Genomic DNA, 20,862 nt, shown 5'->3' with positions numbered 1-20,862 from the left:
CAGAGATCAGATACTGAGTCCTGACTAAAAGGTCCATGCAGTAAAAGGGAGGACATGGAGGGCAGAAGTCTGTACTATAATTAGTTCTAGGAGTAACACAGTTGGGGGAGGGAGAATACAGCCGGCAACTATTTTGAGCAAGTTGTGATTGACAAGACATGTGTACTGGACTGTACTGATCCCAGGGCCAAGTTGCCTGCCTGTGGTGTGTGGTGGGGGTAGGGGGGAGGCCTGGGTCGGCAGGAGCAGGACAGCTGAACAGGCAGGCCGGACGGGGTACCAGCACCTCAACTTCTCTCTCAGGGGCACTGTCCAAACTCCGGGGGCCACAGGCCAAGCTGTGCGATGGGTGCTGAGGAGGAGGTGCAGGTCACATTAGCAGGGGGAGCACCCTGGGGCTTCCGACTTCAGGGGGGGGCCGAACAGAGGAAACCTTTACAGGTGTCTAAGGTAAGGGAGAGCCCCTGAAATGATGTCTCATGGAGAAGGGAACCCGAGGGAAGTTGGGAAGAGTCATCTGGTGGCCTTCTGGGCTGCGGGTGGGGAGTGGATAGAGTAGGGGGTTGTGAAGAAAAGGTGGTGGGCAGGTGGGCAGGTAAGCATGCTCTAGACTATAGGGAGCAGACTGTGACCATAAGCTCCTGGAGGACTATTAGCAAAGCCAATTCTTGTTTCAGGGAGCAGAGCAGAAGGAAGGCCCTGTTTCAGCACTGTAGAAGAGGCTGAGTCTGGTCATCCAGTATTTGCTCCCCTAAGTGTGTGAGCCTCTCTACTCCAAACCCCGGGAATGTAGGGAAGGTTCTAATTTCTCTCTGACTGAACTGATATGTAACAAACTGAAGCAGTCTCTCCCAGCCCATCCCAACCCTACTCTACCCTGCCCTGCCCTACCCTACCCTACTTCCCCTACCCTGCTCTGCCCTGCCCTGTCCTGCCCTATTCCGCCCTGCCCTGCCCTACTCCGCCCTGCCCTGCCCTGCCCAACCCTGCCAATGCCTTCAGTGTTCCTCTTTCTCTAACTCATATGCATTCTCTTACTAGGCAAGACTAGATACTAGACTCTCTTAGGAAACCATTAGCCTATGGGTTCACCATACCGTCTTAATTTTCTGGGCTGTGAAATGTGGGTAACAAAAGTATCAATTTTTATAAACTATCCTAAGAATTAAGTACAGTATTTCATACAGAGCAGTGAGAACTCTGATAGCCTGGCATCACAGTCTTTCAGAATATATAGCTGGGTTACCTCAGTCTGGAATACCATTCTAAAATGTTAACACATGAAGACACCTGGGATTTCAAAACCCAGGAAAGAACTGGCCAGTAGAAATGCTGTCCTTGGAAGAAAATACTGAAGACTCACCATTTCTTAGACCTCAGCCACGGAATTTTCTCCATCCCTGTCACAGTCAGTGATTACCCTGCTGCCTCCCATCCACCTGGCCCTTCCCTCTAGACAGGCCTCCCTGGTAGGACCCCAGACATCTCTCTACACTTTTTAACCGACCCCCCCCCCAAGATCTTCAAAAGACAAACCCCTCTCACACGGGTCCTTTTTGTCATTCCATCCCTACTGGGGCTCTCCATGGATCCACATTCTCTCCTTCGACATCTCAGATCCGAAGACGGAGCCAGGCTGGCAGAGCAGGACTCCGAGAGAGGGACCAGCTCTTAGCGATCAACGGGGTTTCTTGCACCAACTTCTCCCATGCCAGTGCCATGACCCTCATCGACACCTCAGGGCATCAACTTGTCCTTACTGTGAGGAGGTATGGAGTCCTCCCATCCTTTTTTCCCTGACCTAGGAATCTCCTTACCTGTCTCAGCTCTGTCTCACTGGCCTGGCTTCAGAAACTAACACGTACCTTTTCTGATTATGTCTTTCTGGGGAGAATGTTTGCATATACTTCCTAGTGGAATGTATCTGCAACCCAGGGATGGGAGCAGGCATTTGAGTGACTGGTGGACTTCAGTCCTTGGTCTATCCCCTCCTCATCACATCTTCCTCAAAGCCTTCAGACCTCCCCTCTTCCTCGCCCACCTAGTCCACCTGTATGCCAGTCCCTTCTGTCTCCATTGCCTTGCCCCTGCATCTCCTCCAAAGCTGTTATTCTGTAGCTCCCTCTTTCAAACTCTGTCCTCTTTTCCATCCTCCAGGGTAGCAGATGAAGGGTCTGTGAGATCTCCATCTCCAGGAGAGCTTCAGGTGCTGTCACCCTTATCTCCATTGAGTCCTGAGCCCCCAGGTGCTCCTGTTTCTCAGGCTCTTCAGCCTGGGAGCCTTCGTTCACCCCCTGACAGTGAAGCTTATTATGGAGAGACAGATAGTGATGTTGATGGCCCTGCCACACAAGAGAAGCCACGTCGTATCCGCCGTCGAGGTCCTGCAAGGCCTTTCCTTCCAGGAGCCCCACCTGATGAAGTGTACCTGTCTGACAGCCCTGCAGAACCAGCACCTGTTAAAACTGGCTCTCCAAGCCAGGGTGACAGCCGTGTAAGCTCCCCATCTTGGGAGGAAGGAGCAGCCCTTCAGCCACCACCAGCAGAGGCACTTCTGTTACCCCATGGTCCACTCCGGCCTGGTCCTTATCTCATCCCTATGGTGGGCCCTGTCCCCCACCCAGTGGCAGAAGATCTTACTACCACCTACACCCAGAAGGCCAAGCAAGCCAGTGAGTGCCTGAATCCTTTTGTTTTCAATCAAGACCTAAGCCCTAAATCTGTGCCTTCATATCCACAAACTACACCTCATGTTCCTGGAAAAGTGTTTGGGACAGGTTGGGAAGAGTAATGAAGGAGAGGAAAATAATTTTATTTATGGTACCTAGTTATCTTTGCTATGAGATAGCCATTATCTTATAACTATCTTATACAATGGCTCAATCCAAACTAAGAACAGACAACAGAGGAGGAATGGGGAAGGAATGTAAAGTTTTGAGTATTGGTAGTGGTTGCTTTGCTCGATGTCAGGATAGAGGGTGGAGAAAGAATAGTTCTGGGTAGAGAGCACCTGAAAGCAGGGTGAGGCTGTAGGACTCTTCACAGTGTTAATTGTAGGCACAGTATGAATGCTACTTGTAAGTTCATTTGGGATTCCTGCGGAGTAGCAAAATAGGAAATGGGTAAGGTTTGGTTTCTTATTTTGGGCAAGAATGTGGACCTGGGCAGAACAGGCCAGTTCCACTTATAACAGGCTCACTGCTATTTTGATGTGAGCTCCGGAATGGGATCTAGTGAAGTTTCTCTCTGTCCTGAGCCCTCTGGCCTCCCAGGCCCCTTCCATAGTCATTTTGTTGTTGTTGTTTTTACCACTTTCGCAATCTCAGGATTCACTCTCTCTAGTAATCTTTCTTCTCTTCCACCATTCTGATTCTCAATTCAGAAAGTTTTATGTCTTTGAATTTTCAGAGGCTAAAAGCACAAGTTTATAATCTGCCATCCCGAGAGTGTCCCATATCCTACAAAACATTCCAGATGCATGCTCAAGATCCCACACTTATCCCCAATTCTCATTTTAGCACCCTCCTCCCTTCCCATCATGCTGGGCAAGATTCTATGCAATGGCTCAAGTTTATTTTTAGTCAGGCAGACCTCACGGTTCAGAGGGGGTGGGGTGAGAGGAAGGGGAGGCAGGTGCCCATGTCTATCACACTAGGAGTTGTGGGACAGGGAAAAGAGGGAGGGGGACATGTTCTAAAAACAGCTTGGTGAGCTCATTCAGCTGCCAGCTCTGGGGACAAGACAAAGGGGCTTTAAAAGGCCTTGGGGGTGGCTCAAGCTGGTCCTGCTCCAGCCAGCACCGCCTTTCTCAGCATGGAGACCATCAGCCAAGAGCCCCTCAGCCAAGCCAGCTGTGACAAAGCCCCAGCTCCTGAGCCCCACGACCCATTCTATGCAGGTATGATCCTATCCCACTCAAGAGAGCGTTGGGGGCTAGAGTGGAGGGTAACATCACAGCAGTGGGGGAAGGGAGGTCTTTGGGAAAGGCCATACCCCTCTACTCTCTCTTTTTTGCCATCCTCCCCCTCATTCTTTCAGGAAAGTGTCACCACCCCTCTCTCAGAATGGGTTGATGCTAAGACCACATGGCAAGGGGTTAATGGCCACGTGAGCTGTGGGAAGCTCATGGGGGAAGAGTGAGAAATGAGTGTGCACTGTGAACACATGAAGACATGTATGTGCGAATCTGGGAGAAGATATGTAAGAACAAGAATGTGTTGTGGTCCACGAGCAGCTTACATCAAGAAAGCATAATGGATGCTCACAGTGGGCTTTGACAGTGTGTTAAATGCTACGTTGACTTACCTCACTGTTTTCATGTGATCTTATGAAGAGGTAGCCATTATCATCCACATGAAGTAATTCTTCCACAACTGAATTCTGACTCTGGTGTCTATTCTCTCATGGATATTACTATTCTGTGTTATACACGTGGGGACAAAAGGAATGAAGTCCCTAATTAGAAAGCAGCTTGAGAGGAAAAGTAGTTGGAATGTCAAGAATTTTCCAAGAGGAACTGGGGACCACAGACAAGAAAGTATCCATGTCTAGGGCGGTATAGCAGGGCAGCCCTTCCCACTTCCTGGCCCCACCTACTCAGGCCCCACATAGTATAGGAACTCCTGTCTTGGTTCTTCAGCACATAGACCCTCTCATGCCCACCTGATGGGGTATTCTTTTGAGTTCTCTACTTGAAAGACAGGGCAAATGGGAGAGAAAACGGTAGCCTCCAACGCCATCTACCCCAATGCTAGCACCAGCTTGTGAGATAGAGATTATATTTACCTGGTGAGCTTGAAATCTCCTAAAGGTTTAGGGGATTGCCTTGGAGAACAGCACTCTGCCTTTTCCTGCATCTTGGATCCAAGATTATCCCTGGATGTGAGTAGCAGAGGTATGAAGCACAAAGGGATGGTCTAGCAGTTGGGAGGGCCAAGATCAGTTCTAAAATCCTGTCTACATTATACCAGAGCCTCTACAGGGAAAACTCTGGGAAAAACTACCTGGAGCATGTAGGTATGCAAATGTATTTGACTTTAATAACACTGTTTGTATTTGTGAACTGATGTGTATATAAGCTGGAACACTTGTGACTAAGAAAGTACTATGGAGAAATTGTGCCCATAGCCAGCTTTCAGGAGACTGATGTTAACAAGGTGTGTGGGGAGTTATTTCTCTCAGTGTTTATGATGTGTGGAAATGAGCAGCTTGATGGGTGGAATTATGAATGAAGAGCCTCATGTTAAGAATCTGTATGTTGAGCCGGGTGTGGTAATGCATGCCTTTAATTCCAGCACTTGAGAGACAGCAGCAGTTGGCTTCTGTGAGTTCAAGGCCGGCCTGGACTACATAGTGAATTCCAGGACAGCCAGGGCTAGGCAGAGAGACCCTGTTACAAAAAAAAAAAAAAAAAAAAAAAAAAAAAAAAAGTCTATGTGTTTTAGTTATAGAGGTAATAGGTGGGAAGTGGGGTAAGGTCCAAGCTTTTCGAGGAGCCTGCTTACAAAGTATGGTGGGAGGAAAACGCCCCTTATCTCTTCTCTCACGGCTGTGTCTGATTTTCCTGCCAGTCAAGAATGGGAGGCAGGTGAAGAATGTGTGAAGTGGATAAGGCTCATCTCCTGGAAGATAGGAATGCAATCCAGGGAAGACGGGACAGAAAGGCTGTGGTGTGGGCAGTCTCTGTCCTTGGTTTCACCTTTCCCCTTCCACTCTGTCTCTAAGTCGGAGGACTTTGCCATAGACAAGAGACATTGTGGGTCCTTTCAGCGAAAAAAAATAGGAGGTAGGAGCTTTGGGGAGCAGGATTAGAACAGGCTGTGAAACCCCCTGATTAATCTACTTCTTCATCTTCTCAGAACTGCAACGCGCAGAAAGCCTCCAAGAGAAGAGCGTGAAGGAGGCCAAGACCAAATGCCGGACCATTGCATCCCTGCTAACAGCAGCCCCCAACCCTCACTCCAAGGGGGTGCTTATGTTTAAGAAGCGGCGGCAAAGAGCCAAGAAGTACACCCTAGTGAGTTTCGGGGCTGCAGCTGGGACAGGAACAGAGGAAGAGGACGGCATCCCTCCAACGAGTGAGTCGGAGCTGGACGAGGAGACCTTCTCAGACGCCCGCAGCCTTACTAATCAATCTGACTGGGACAGCCCTTATCTAGACATAGAGCTGGCTAGGGCTGGCTCAGGCACAGCAGAGAGTCAGAACTCTGGACTGGGAGGGCAGCTAAGTGAGGTCTCTGGGCGAGGGGTCCAGCTCTTTGAACAGCAGCGTCAGCGGGTAGCCTCCAGCTCTCAGGAGCTAGCTCAGGTGGGCCCAGCAGCCATGCTTAATGGGCAGAGTCTGCAGTCCCCACCTCGAGCTCAGAGTGCTCCCCCAGAGGCAGCTGTGCTCCCACTCAGCCCTTTGTCGGCGCCTGCAGTCAGCCCTAGCCCCTTCTTCCCGGATGGTGGAGCCCCAAGCCCTGCGCCAAGTATCTTTAACAGGTCAGCGAGGCCTTTTACCCCAGGTTTCCAAGGGCAAAGGTCAGGTACCACCTCAGTGATTTTCCGGCCCTTAGCCCCTAAGAAGGTGAATGAAGGCTTGGCGGCCACGAGCCCCGCCCCGTCCCCTTTCGCAGCCCCTCTACAGGGGCCCACCCCTCAGCCCAGCTTCACCACAGTGGTGCCCAGTCACACGCTGGTCTCCGGGGCTTCCAGCAGCACCCAACGCTCCTCCGGTCCTGTGACCGCTACCAGCTCCTTGTACATCCCAGCCCCGAGCCGGCCCGTTACACCAGGAGGCGCCCCAGAGCCTCCCACTCCTCCTAGCGCTGCCGCCATGACGTCCACGGCTTCCATCTTCTTGTCCACTCCTCTGAGAAACTCTGCGCGCCCAGAGGCGCCCGGCCCGGCGGCCCCCGAGCCTGCCAGCGCTCGGGAACAGCGCATCTCTGTGCCAGCTGCCCGCACCGGCATCCTACAGGAGGCGCGGCGCCGGGGCACCCGCAAGCAGATGTTCCGGCCTGGAAAGGAAGAGACGAAGAACTCGCCCAACCCCGAGCTGCTGTCTCTGGTGCAGAACCTGGATGAAAAACCTCGGGCGGGCGGTGCGGAATCCGGTCCAGAGGAGGATGCTTTAAGCCTCGGAGCTGAAGCCTGTAACTTCATGCAGCCACTAGGGGGCAGGAGTTACAAGACCTTGTCTCAAGTGTCACCAAAAACCCCGGCTCCAATGACTTCCAAAACTCCACCCCCTACAACGCCTAAGACTCCACCCCCTGTGGCTCCTAAACCCGGGTCCCGAGGGCTCCTTGATGGGCTAGTGAACGGATCAACCCCTATGGTTGGAATCCCTGAGCTCCCAAGGCTGCAGGGGAGGGGTGGGGAGCTATTTGCCAAACGGCAGAGCCGTGCTGATAGGTACGTGGTGGAAGCTACACCTGGCTCTAGCCTTAATCCAGGCCTTCGCCCTAGAAGTCCTTCTCCTACACCCTCACTGCCCCCATCCTGGAAATACTCACCCAACATCCGTGCCCCACCTCCTATTGCTTACAACCCACTTCTCTCACCCTTTTTTCCCCAAGCTGCCCGAACTCTCCCCAATAAGGCCCAATCCCAGGGACCTCGGGCGACCCCTAAGCAGGGTATCAAGGCCCTGGATTTCATGCGGCATCAGCCATACCAACTTAAAACTGCCATGTTTTGTTTTGACGAGGGTCCTTCAACTCCTGGCCCCACTTCAGGGCCTCCCAAAACTGCCCGAGTCCAGGAGATCCGCAGATTTTCCACGCCGGCACCCCAGCCCACTGCAGAACCCTTGGCTCCCACTGTACTTGCCCCCAGAGCAGCTACCACACTGGACGAACCCATTTGGAGGGCAGAGCTTGCCTCATCCCCTGTCCCTAACCCAGACCATCAAGAGTCTCTCAGGAGCTTTGCTGTCACTCCCAGTTCCTATGGTTTCCAAGTAGCCAGGCCCCGGTTCTCAGCCACCAGAACAGGGTTGCAGGCTCATGTCTGGAGGCCTGGGGCAGGGCACCAGTGAGCAGGTAATAGGTCCCAGGACCAAGTAATGGAACTTAGAGTCCCAGAAGTTTCTTCTGCTTTGTTCTACTGGCTTTCTCCCCACATCTGAGGCTGATTGCCTCTTGCCAGAGATAAGTGTTTCTCCTCGGCTTCCTCAACTCCCTGCTGGTGCTTTTAAGCTCATTATCTGTGCTTTAGAATCTTCTCTATATTCCCTTGCCTGTCTTGCTTCTCCACCCAGAGGTCTCAGCAGGTTTCTGTTTTTGTTTTGCATTTGTGTTTCTCTCTGTGGGCACCACTTTAGTGTTAGGTAAAAGCACACTGTAAAGTGACCACTGAGATCTCAGACAAAATGCTCACTCACTACGAGGCAAGCAACTAAGGGGCTGAACTGTGTCCTGAGCCCCTCTGCCCTACATACTCCTCACTCTGCTTTCCCTAGGTTAGTTGGCATACCGCCTAGGTGTGTGTGTGTGTGTGTGTGTGTGTTACACACACACACACACACACACACACACACACACGCAGGCTTTCACAAATGTGTGTGGTTAGATCTGCTCTAGAAAGGCATCAAATACACATACGTGTGTCCTTCTCTTGAGGCAAAGGTAAGAGAGGAGTTTTTTCCCCTTCTACTGGAAGGGTCAGATAGCTTCATAAAGAATCCTGTGTGGGACAAGAGCTACTGTGAGAAACTGAGAGAGTAGCATTTGTATCGTGGAGAGATATTGCACAGTGTCCTGTGAAATTAACAAGTTTGATAGGAGGCAGAGGTCTGTGTTCATGTGTTCATGGGTCTGTGTTATACAAGCTAGACCCAGAATAAAACTAAGAATTCTATTTCCTTGGATTACAGAAAGTTAGCAACCAGGGCCTTGTGCTGAGCACATCAGAATCCAGAAAGTAAAAAAGAAAATTTCTTCTGAACTGCTTAATGAGTGGGAGACAGAAAGGATGGTGAAGAGAGCCAGAGAGGACGGGGAGAGCGAGGCAGAAACCAGGAGCAAGGCTGGAATGGGTGAAAGTGACCAAGGGAGAGAGTAAAGTTGGCCAACAAGAAACCAACTGTGTGTGAGGGGGTCTGGGGGAAGTTCTGAGCTCAGGAGAAAAATGCATTTGTTAGAGCAAAGCTGTGAGGATGTGCAGTGGCTGCTCCTGTAACCTTCCACTCTTCTGGAACTTATCCTGATGACCTGGGAAAGGTCAGGACAACGCTGAGCCCAGACCTCTTTTTTGTCCTACCCTGCCCATAGAAGCCCAGCTCTGCAGCTTCAGGCACTCATGTCTGATCCCAGAAGGGCAAGGACTGTCCTTCCATGAAGACTGCCACCAGCCATGCTTGCTGTTTGACCTGGAAACCAATCTTTTCCTTTGCAATATTGGGTGTCACAATTCTTTGGTTTGCGCACAAGATTAAACATATGCCCACAACCATCTGTTTCTGTCGTCTCTTCTGGTTTTATGCCCAATCCTGATTTCTTTGTGGTCTAGCCCACTGTGCTGATCTGATCCTGGCTCTTTGTCTCTCTTCCTGCCTTCCCCTCCTGCTCTGCCAACTGTCTTGCTTTGATCTAATCTTCACCACTCCTTTAGTTAGCCCATCCTGCAGTCTCTCCATGTAGAGCCTCTCCCTCTTCCTCAAAAGTTCATTCTTTCTAGGCAAGACTCAGTTTGCACAATTGAGAGTAATCAGAAAGGCTCCCTGAGCCCTTTGCCATGGGCATTTCCCGGCTCCTCAGAGGAAGTAACTGTGTTAAGCATTCTCTGGGAATCATACGATTGAAATAGAGTGTCAGGTATGGGTGGCATGGAAGACAGAAGAGGGACTGTGTGTGGAGTGAAACTAAAATAAGAATTTGGGGACTGACTGGAAAGACAGAGAAGGAAAGTCTCATTACTTAGCTTACCAGCAGGGGGCATATTTGTGCCAATAACCAGGTGCTCCCAAATGCAGCATCTTAGGAATTCCAAAGAAAGGTCTGAGACATCACAGGCTAAATAGCATGTCTTTATATATTTTATTTCAGGTATTTGGTCATATGAGATTAGACCTTAACGGTTGTTCTCTTGGCGGGGGGGGGGGGGCAGGGGAGGACAGGATTGTAGTAGTAATAACAAAGTTACCTTTCACTATTTATGTTTTTTTTTTCCTGTTTCCTTGGTTTAGGAGGAAATGAACCAAAGATGAAAGGTCTGGGCAGCAGCCACCTGCTGCGTGTGTAGGAAGGACTTTCAGCCCCCCAGTTTAAACAAGGCAAGAACAGGATGGAAGAAGGGTGTGGTCAGGAAGGATGAGGATCAATCAGGGAGTTCACAGAAGGACAGGGTGCATTCTGGGCGCTTCAGAAGCTGTTTCCTGTGAAGAATGGGAACAAGAGAGGGTGATGTGGTGTGAATGTGAATGATACAATGACACATGTGTAAAAATGTCATAAAGAGTTTTGAGTCAAGGTTTTACTGTATAGCCCGGGATTTAAGAGATCCACCTGCCTGTGCTTTTGGAGTACTGAGCTTAAAGGAATGCATCACTACGCTGGGCTCAAAAAACCTGTTATTTCATAGGTTTACTAAATTAACACCTAACCCCCCACCCAAAAAAAAAAAAAAGCCAATTCCTTAGGCAGCTATATTAGAGCAAAAGGTACAGAAGAAGCAAGCTAGTTTCAGAACATGAGCGGAAGATGAGGGAGGATCCAGGATATTTCTTTAGCTACTAAGACAGTGGTTCTTACCCTTCCTAATGCCATGACCCTTTAATACAGTACCTCATGTTGTGTTGACTCAGGCTGACCTTCAACTCTCAGAGATTTGTCGGGCTGTAGAAGACATCCTGGGGTGTTTGGCCACGCCCCCAGAACCCAGAGACCTAACATGCAGTCTCATCTCCATTTCACCTGTATGGTCAGTCACATAAGGCACAGGTAGAGGGCGTGACTAACAGGCCTCTGCCTCGAGATTTACATATTAATGAATTACCTAAAGGCCCGGAGACATAGCTAACTAAGTTTTCCCCTCTCTAGCCCTTCCTCTTTCCCACTCCCCAATATAAGGGAGCTCCTCCTGGCATTTGCGGGGGGTGGGGCACACATCTAGATCAAACTTCCACAGCAAGACCAATAGAACTTCCATCTCTTTTGATTCCACGTGTCTCCTGGAAACTTTGGAGTTTCTTATGTAAGTGGGAAACCAGCCCGCAGGACAAGCCTCTCTGCTCTTCCCCGCAGTGGCCTGCGGGACTCCCTCCCCCTTCAGCAGCGGTATGTGGGACTCCCTCCCCTGCCGCTGTGGTCTGCACTGAGCTCCCCGCCCGTGCGCAAGTTCATAACCATCAGAGATTCATCTGCCTCTGCTTTCCAGGTGCTGAGATTAAAGACATGTGCCACCCTGCCAGGCCTTGTTTTGTTTTGTGAGATAAGGTTTGTCTGTGTATGGGCTGGAGAGATGGCTCAGTGGTTAAGAGCACTGACTGCACTTCCAGTGGTCCTGAGTTCAAATCCCAGCAACCACATGGTGGCTCACAACCATCTATAATGAGATCTGATGCCCTCTTCTGGTGTGTCTGAAGACAGCTACAGTGTATTCATATATAATAAATAAATAAATAAATAAATCTTTAAGAAAAAAAGAAAAAAAAGGTTTGTTTGTGTAGCCCTGGCTGTCATGGAACTCACTCTGTAGACCAGGCTAGCCTGGAACTCAGGGATCCATCTGTTTATACCTCTCAAGTGCTGGGATTAAAGGTGTGCAACACCATGTTTGGCATCATAAAATTATTTTTGTTACTACTTCTTAACTGTAATTTTGCTACTGTTATGAATTGTAATGTAAATATCTATATTTAAGATATTTGATAACTGACCCCTGTGAAAGGGTTGTTTGGCACCCCATAAGGTCAGGACCCACAGGTTGAGAACAGCTGTACTCAGAGTGGGGCTGACAGCCCTCTATCACATCATCTGCACTGGGGTTGACTAAGTTGGTTCCTCACCCTGCCAAGATCTAACCCTCTCAGACAGAAAGCCAACCTATTCAGGAAGTTAGAAGTAATGCCACTGTAAAAATTTCCATCCTATCTTCAACTTAAGGCCTTAATCCCTCCCACTCCCAAATATACTTAATACACTCATGGGTTCCCTCCACCCTTGGCCTGGAATGGTCCTGAGTGGTCCACAAATCATCTTTTCTGTTTCGTTTTTTGTTTTTCCCTATTCCTACTCTTAATTCTTACCTACCACTAACTGTCTGCTCCTTGTCTGCCACCTCTCTGCTTTCAATTGCCACCTGAAATACTTCCTTGGATCTCAAGGCAAAGAGGAGGCACATCCACCCCTTCAGCCGACTGATTCCTGGCTCAGACAGTCTGGTGGGAACATTTTGCAGGTCTTCCCTCTTCCTCAACCTCAGGCCAGGAGGGCAGGACCTTGGTCCCAGGGTCTCAGTGCCCCTGTGCCATTTGAGCTGCTTGTACTCATCATCTCTATTAATAACCTCCCTCCCTCCCTCCCTCCCCCACTGCCGGTGCTGCCCCTACGCTTGCCCGGCTCAGGTTCTCTAGTCACAGCAGCTCAGTCCTCCAAAGCTGCTGGACCCCAGGGAGAGCTGACCACCAACCAAGTGGCTGGTAAGTCTGTGGTTCTACCATAGGAAGGGGCTGGAGCCCACTGTTCTGACCTCTGTGTTTGCAGTTGTGATTCTTTATCTTGAGGGAGTGGCCTTTCTTCTCATCTCTGCTAAGCTGCCAATGGTCCAGTTGGAGTTACAGAGTTGGAAAGAAAGGGACTTAAGGAGTTTGGAGAAATTAAGATGTGTGGGGAGGTACCTGAAGGATGGGAAGGGGTGCTTTGAGATGCCACTAAGGTGGTAGAGTGTAACTGTGTTTGTGAGACAGGGCACCACAGAAAACAGCAGGGCTTTTAGGGACAGAGTGGAGTGCGTATCTTTTCCTACCTTGTCCCTATCCACAGCAAGATCTTATTCCTGTGTTTCTGTCCCCCCACAATTCTCTCCTCCCATGCATGATATTCCTGAACTGACATCTGTCACAGCTCAAAGGCCCTCGGCTCACTCTCCACCCCAGCTCTGCAGCTTGGGATAGGAGTGCCTGAGGAGCAAGGAACACGCCCATGACCTCTCGGGCCATGGTCCAGTTGGCCTCCTGGAAGAACAACAACCTCTCCTTCCTATGGAGAATGTTTTGGCTGAATCTCCTCAACACTAGCAGAACATTTCTTTACCCCCTTGGACCTTGAGGGAAGTCTGAGGAGACCAGAGTCTGGAGCCACAATTGTAGTCTGATATCCCAATACAAATGAGGACTTTAAATCATGCCAGGCCCAAGAAGCCTGAGTGCATTGCTCTGCCAGTGTTGTCTTTGAAACCCCCCTTGGCCCTAGCTGTGCTTCCGATGCCCACACAGGAGCTATGGAAGGTGGACACCGACGGTGGGTAAGAGGTAAGGAAAGGGGTGCAGTTCCACCTCCTGCTTCCAAAGGAAACAGAAGACTGTGACAGTTTATGTTGTGGAGATACTAATTTCTATAAAAACATATGCACGCATGCACACACACATCCAAACATGCACATGGAAAACATCTGAAGAAATTTTGTCCTTTACCCCAAGTTAAGTAGTACCGCTGTAGTGCACATGCTCATTTTCCCATTCTGTCCCTCCTTCCAGGTCAAACCCACCTCCACCATGCCGCTTTCAGGAACCCCGGCCCCTAACAAGAGGAGGAAGTCAAGCAAACTGATCATGGAGCTCACTGGAGGTAGGTGTGTGTGCTTGTAGCTCCTTAATGCAGGACTTTTAAGAGCATCCCTGACACAAGAGTCCCAGAAATGAGGTAAGACAGGATGTAAGTCAGAGTGAAAAGAACAAGAGGAATTTCAGCTGTGGAGGTCATGGGAGGTGGGGAGATGGGAGAGGTAAGAAGGGCCAGGAGGAAGAGGCAGGAAGAACTCAGCATTCACTCTGCAGCCTCCCTCCCATCCTTCCCACTGATTACTCTGAGACAACAACCTGCTAAGATACTGGCTATCTTAGCAGGACCCATGGTCAGTGAAGTCTGTGCGAGGACACAGGCTAGCCCTCACCAAATGGTTAGCTTCCTCATTTCCTTCTAAGTGCTAGGGAACTTGTGTAAGCATTTAAAATAGGAAACTGCACAGCCATACTCCCTGGGGATGCGCACGAGTTACCAAGTGTGAAGTTCTCCTGATACCTTTGGAGTCAGAGTTCACTGAAGAAAAAAAAGAAAGGAAAGAAGACAAGGATCTGTGTTTATTAGAGATGGGCAGTTACACATGGGATTGGCCTATCCAGGCCCAGCTTTCCAGGCCCAGGGTGTGATTTCTCCATTGGCCACTGTCTGTGGTGTTCTTTATACTTATTCTCCTTCTCACCATGCCCATGCCCCTTGGCCCTGTTACCTTTCTACTCAAGTATTCCAACCCTACCTGTCGTTCCCTTTGTTCCCTTGTGTTCTCTCTAACTCCAAGCCAGGAAGTCAAAACAAAATAAAAACACTTCTTATAGGCTGTGTATGGTATATGGTAGTGCAAGTCTTTAATCCTAGCACTCAGGAGGTGGGGGCAGGGGCAAGGACAGGGTCAGGGGTCAGGGAGAAGGGGCAGAGGGAAGGGGGTAGGGGACAGTGGGCAGGGGGCAAGGGCAGGGGCAGGGAGATCTTTGTGAGTTCAAGGCCAGATCAGTCTAATAGTGAATTCCAGGCCAGTCAGTGCTAGCTACATAGTGCGCGCACACGCGCGCGCGCACACACACACACACACACACACACACACACACACACTGAAGAGATGGTGAGATGAGTCAGTGATTAAGAGCACTTGCTGTTCTTGCAGAGGACCGAGGTTCAGTTCCCAGCACCCACATGGTGGCTCACAATCATCAGTAACTCCAGTTCCAGGGGATCTGAGCCCTCTTCTCACCTCTGTGGGCACCAGGCATGTACGTGGTGCACATACATACATGCAAGCAAAACGCTCATACATATAAAACATAAATAGATCCTTGAAAAATCTTTTAAAAGACACACAAGACAAACAAAAACTTCTTATAAAGCAGACAGACCTGGTCAGCATCTGCCCCCTAAATGATCTTTTTTAGAACACACTCAGCTGTGGGTGGTACTCTCCTTCTCAGTCCAGAAAGCCCTCATTTCCTCTTTCTATTGTGTCTTCTCTACCTCCTGGATAAGGTGGCCGGGAGAGCTCGGGACTGAACCTGGGCAAGAAGATCAGTGTCCCAAGGGATGTGATGTTGGAGGAGCTGTCACTCCTTACCAACCGAGGCTCCAAGATGTTCAAGCTGCGGCAGATGCGGGTGGAGAAATTTATCTATGAGAACCACCCCGATGTCTTCTCTGACAGCTCAATGGTGAGTATGGACAGTATGGATGTCAAGCCCTCTCTCAAAGCCCAGTGTCTTTCCTGGCAGCTTCTCAGTAGCCTCCATATTCCCCACATGCCACCAACCTCCTCTGCATGAGAAACGAGCAGCTCACTAAGCCCTACATATATTATGTTCCCAACAACTCTAGGGTGGGTTACAGTCCATTTCTGAAGCTTACAGTCCTCATCCTAGAGCCACTGCAGGCATGAGGACCACACCGTCAGGAAGAAAATTCCTTCCCAGTGTTAAAATAGGGTCACCAGATAAAACACAGGACACCCAGTCCTGTATTTTGACACTAAGATACACATTAGTAACTTTCTACTAAAATGTGATCTTTGTATTATTGGAAACATGAAACAAGAATTTAAACCTACAGAATCAGCCGGGCAGTGGTGGCACAAGCCTTTAATCCCAGCACTTGGGAGGCAGAGACAGGTGGATTTCTGAGTTCGAGGCCAGCCTGGTCTACAGAGTGAGTTCCAGGACAGCCAGGGCTACACAGAGAAACCCTGTCTCGAAAAACAAAACAAAAAAATAGGTTTTTGTTGTTGTTGTTGTTTTTAGAATCTTACCATGTAAATCTGTACAGCCTGGAACTATGTAGAGCAGGCTGGTCTCAAACTCACAGAGCTTTGCTTGCTTCTGTCTCCTGATTCTCAAGGTTAAAGATGTGCTTGCTATATTTTAAATTTATATATGCAACATTTTTTTTTTTGATTTTGGGTTTTGGTTTTTGGAGACAGGATTTCTCTGTGTAGCCCTGGCTTGTCCTAGAATTTGCTTTGTAGTCTAGGCTGGCTTCAAACTCACAGAGATTCACCTGCCTCTTCCTTCTGAGTGCTGGGATTAAAGGTGTGTGCCACCACCTATCAACTACAAATACTTTCTTAATGTAAACATGTCCCATTAAATATTTAAGGCATATTTTTTACTAAAGATGTTATATGTCTGAACATTAAATTTGAGTGATTATAATTATATTTGGTAAATCTTGGGATGTTAGAAGAGTTTACTGAGGTTTTATAGCCATCTTCATTTTGAAAGATGCCAGGCAGGGGAGCTAAAATCTTCCTTCTTTAAGGTCACACATCTTCTAGTCAGGCTTCTCCAAGACAAGAAAAGTAAGGATTGGAGAGAGGCCAGGTACAGAATGTTACCACAGAGGAGAAGGGGACCGGCTCCATTTCTTCTCTTCCTCCTCCAGCTTCTCTGGGCGCTTGGGGAACAGTGGAAATAGATGCGAACATAGATATGGCCAAGCAGAAGTGTCTGTCACTAGCCCTTCTGCAGGATCAGAGCAGAAGTGCTGAGTGGGTCATAGCTAACTTTAGGAGGCCAAAAGCCCTCCTCTGTGCTGGGTCTGGTTACACTGGGTGGAGCGTGGGGGACACAGGGTAAGGTGGCCAGGAGGCCTCCTCAAGGAGTTGGTGGGGTTATTTTTAGGCTTTGGAGCCCAAACCAGCGTTGCCCTTTTGGCCCTCCTCCCCCGCTTCACCTGCTACAGTTTCACTGTAAGCAAGTTGTGGCCTGATGGGCCATCAAGAGGAAGAGAGGCTCCTGAGCAGGGAAAGAGAGGTCTCCCTGAAGGGCAAACTGAGAAGGGGAGGAACAGAGTTGGTTTTTTGTTTTTGTTTTTTATTTTTTGTCTTTCTTTCAAATGAAAATTGGATTTTTCCTGGAAACTGACCCTTGCAGTTTCTTGTTGAAGAGACATCTTGGTTTGCTTTGCTTTGCCAAGATAGGATAGGGAGTAGAAAATGAGTTGTCTTATCTTGGGGTATAATCAGGGAATTATACCTCTCCTAGAAAGCAATTACCTCAGGCTGACAATCTTCCTATGCATTCATTAGCGGGGATTTCCCAGAGCCTTGGAGTCCTTTGGCTGGCCCTTAGCTGTCACCACCTTGTGTATATGCCTCTGTCTTTGTGTATTTTCCACACCCATTGCTAATCTTCCTCTTGTTTTGTACTCTCTTTTCAGGATCACTTCCAGAAGTTTCTTCCCACAGTGGGAGGACAGCTGGAGACAGCTGGTCAGGGCTTCTCCTATGGCAAGGGCAGCAGCGGAGGCCAGGCTGGAGGCAGTGGCTCTGCTGGACAGTACGGCTCTGATCGCCATCAACAGGGGTCTGGGTTTGGAACTGGAGGTGCAGGTGGTCCTGGGGGCCAGGCTGGTGGAGGAGGAGCTCCTGGCACAGTAGGGGTTGGAGAGCCCGGATCAGGCAAGTATTCTTACCAGAAGTAATGTGTCTGATCCCCAGGGCAGACATGTCCCTAGGAATGAGGCCTAGTTGAGATATGGGAAGAGGGAGACTCAGGTGTCTTTATCCAGGATATAGCAATGTGTTTGCTCCACCCACAGCCTTATTGTTTAGTTTTTTTTTTTTTTTCTGGTTTCTCAGATTCACTCACAAATCTCATCCCAAATGACCATTATGTTACAAACCATAAACAATTCCCAGGATATTATACCTCTGGCCCTAGACACAGCAACTTCCCTAGTGGTAAGATATGGGATTAGCTTTCATTACCTACTAATAATAGCTGCTATTATTTGATTTATGTTTCTCTTTCATGGCTGCCAGGTGACCAGGCAGGTGGAGATGGAAAACATATCACTGTGTTCAAGACTTATATTTCCCCATGGGATCGGGCCATGGGGGTTGACCCTCAGCAAAAAGTGGAACTTGGCATTGACCTACTGGCATACGGGGCCAAAGCTGAACTCCCCAAATATAAGTCCTTCAACAGGTAGGATAGATGGAAAAGAAGCAGATGTATTCCACTGTGTGATACCATGCTTTACTTGGTATATGGTTTTAGTTTAAATGTTTCAGAAGGGGACTAAGTTGTGACAAGCAGGAATATGGGACCCTCGTGTCGGATCTCTCTCTTGCCTCCTGTAGCAGCATGGTGAAGGAAAGATTTGTTGGGAAGCAAGATCTCTTGTTAGTTCACTGATCAGCAGTTTAGCACTGATTTTTTTTCAGCTGGGGTTTTTTGAATGTAAAATGGGGATTCTACACTTTATGGTTGGAGGTGTCTCCTGGCTCCCTCCAGTTCAAGGTGACGATGCCATTACTACAGGATAATTCTTTCTTTATACCCTGCTTCAAGTTTCTATTGTTTTAAAATTGGGCATTGCCGACCATGGATAGGAGATCTGTGTGAGAGCAGGTTGAGGAAGGTCTACAGAAGTGCTTTTGCATTTGATGGTTAAGTGCTCCAGCCACTATCCATTTGAGATGAGGGTAGAGTTGGAGTTGTAAATTATGATATGCACTGTATTTAAGATGGTTTCATACTGTTGGCCCTGTAGTATCTGGGGCCAAACTGCTGGTGTACGTCACAGCTACCCATGAGACCGTGTAGTCTACTAGACTCCCCATCACTAACTTTGAATAGACGAGCAAGCCCGGTAAGTGGGTGTTTAGGGAGAAGGAGAACCGGAAGCACAGAAGCAATTTCTATGATGTATAGACTCTTCTCCCTTAAAATAGGATGACAGCTCACTGATAAGTACTTTCTCTCTTATTCTGATTCTTAACTATGTAACATGTTCCCCCATCCCCCTCAGGACAGCAATGCCCTACGGTGGATATGAGAAGGCCTCCAAACGCATGACCTTCCAGATGCCCAAGTTTGACCTGGGGCCTCTGCTGAGTGAACCTCTGGTCCTCTACAACCAGAACCTCTCCAACAGGCCTTCTTTCAACCGAACCCCTATTCCTTGGTTGAGCTCTGGGGAGCATGTAGACTACAACGTGGATATTGGTATCCCCTTGGATGGAGAGACAGAGGAGCTGTGAAGAGTCTCCTTCTGTCATGTGCATCATTTCCCCTCTCTGGTTCCAATTTGAGAGGGGATGCTGGACAGGATGCCCCAACTGTTACTTCAGTATTCTTGTGGCAATGGAGGGTAAAGGGTGGGAGTCATTGCTTTTCCACAATTCAAGTTCCCACTCTGAAGCATCCCTCCTCACCAGCTCAGAGCTCCCATCCTGCTGTTCCCTATGGAATCTGCTCTTTTATGGAATTTTCTCTGCCACCAGTAACAGTCAATAAACTTCAAGGAAATGAACTCATTCTTCCTCTGGTGTTTGAAGGGAGATGAGAACTGAGGCTGATTATGCACAAAGGCTAATTAAAGCGAAATACTAAACACTCTTTGTTCAGACTTTAGGATCGTATATGAGCTTTGGTTGTTTACACACACACCTCTGCATTGACACCCACAAAAACACATTCATCAGTTATAAACAAAGAATATTATCTGGTATTACATGAGATAAAGTCGGCCAGGCGGTGGTGGCGCACGCCTTTAATCCCAGCACTTGGGAGGCAGAGGCAGGAGGATTTCTGAGTTCGAGGCCAGCCTGGTCTACAGAGTGAGTTCCAGGACAGCCAGGGCTACACAGAGAAACCCTGTCTCGAAAAAGAAAAACAACAACAACAACAAAAACCATGAGATAAAGTCTTGTGTGTAAACCCACATGCTACTGTGCACTGATATGGAAATAAATGTTGGTAACACTTAATACCAGTGTTATCTTTGTATAGCCAATTAAAAGCTGGGAAACACCAGGAGAGGAAAAATGGGTGTTAAGAAAGTGAAGGTTGCCTTGATTTCCACAAAGCAAGATCATGTTTAAAGTTACTGGAGAAGCTGAAGAGATGGCTCAGCAGTTTAAATAGTAACTGATGTTCAAAAGGACCAGAGTCTGGATGCCAGCAGCCATAATGAGCTGCTTACAAGCATCTGTAATCCCAGTTCCAGAGTATATGTTACCATCTTCTGGCTTCCTAGGGCATCAGGCACATGTGTAGTGCACATACATGCATGCAGACAAAACACTCACATACATAAAATAAGTTAAGTCTAAAGTAACCAGAGTAAGCTTAGGACTATAAAAGCTTATATTGGGCTGGAGACTTGGCTCAGAAGTTAAAACACTTGTTGCTCTTGCAGAGGACTAGAGTTCAGTTAGTTCTAAGGACCCACATTGTGGTTCACAGTGGTTCATGATGGGTATTTGGGAGGAGCAGGAGGATCATGGGAAGTTTGAGGCCAGCCTAGGTACAGAGTGACACCCACAAAAACACATTCATCAGCTAAAAACAAACAATATTATTCGGTATTACATGAGATAAAGTCTTGTGTTTGAGGCCAGCCAGAGAGGGCTACACAGCAAGCCTCTGTCTCAAACAATAACAAAAAAACAAAGAAACAAAAACTGAAATGCAGATGGATATGGTGGCTTAGCCCTATAAAACCACAGTACTCAGTGCTGAGGCAGAAGGATTGTTGGGAGCCGACTCTGGGAGCCGACTCTTAGCCGAAAGTGGCTATCATCTTTACAGCCATCTGGAGCCATATACCCTGACAAGAGACTTGTTTTCAACAGCCTGCAATAGCTCAGCACACTCTGATAAACATCCTGTTA

The 20,862-nt window shown here is 48.6% G+C and overlaps 2 protein-coding genes across 4 annotated transcripts; both read left to right on the top strand.

Moving 5' to 3' along the window:
- Nucleotides 1–345: 345 nt before the first annotated feature.
- On the top strand, nt 346–8,023 carry Synpo2l (synaptopodin 2 like). 3 transcript variants are annotated; one of them, XM_028758664.1, is made up of 4 exons: nt 346–441; nt 1,618–1,769; nt 2,158–2,672; nt 5,859–8,023. In XM_028758664.1, exons 1-4 carry the CDS (start codon nt 346–348, stop codon nt 8,021–8,023), a joined length of 2,928 nt encoding a protein of 975 aa, XP_028614497.1. The 3 variants fall into 3 exon arrangements, with proteins under 3 accessions (XP_028614497.1, XP_028614496.1, XP_028614498.1); XM_028758663.1 differs by having other exon boundaries at nt 346–450; XM_028758665.1 differs by lacking the exons at nt 346–441; nt 1,618–1,769; nt 2,158–2,672 and adding an exon at nt 3,814–3,898.
- A 4,315-nt stretch (nt 8,024–12,338) lies between these two features.
- Myoz1 (myozenin 1) lies at nt 12,339–19,499 on the top strand. The gene is made up of 6 exons (XM_028758650.1): nt 12,339–12,625; nt 13,682–13,772; nt 15,222–15,400; nt 17,400–17,640; nt 18,004–18,169; nt 18,996–19,499. Exons 2-6 carry the CDS (start codon nt 13,700–13,702, stop codon nt 19,225–19,227), a joined length of 891 nt encoding a protein of 296 aa, XP_028614483.1. The 5' UTR covers nt 12,339–12,625; nt 13,682–13,699; the 3' UTR covers nt 19,228–19,499.
- Nucleotides 19,500–20,862: the final 1,363 nt, after the last annotated feature.

This window comes from Grammomys surdaster, unplaced genomic scaffold, assembly GCF_004785775.1.
Source record: "Grammomys surdaster isolate TR1022 unplaced genomic scaffold, NIH_TR_1.0 126198, whole genome shotgun sequence".
Lineage (NCBI taxonomy): Eukaryota > Metazoa > Chordata > Mammalia > Rodentia > Muridae > Grammomys > Grammomys surdaster.
The sequence above is the reverse complement of the archived record's forward strand: the minus strand, read 5'-3'. Positions and strand labels throughout refer to the sequence as shown.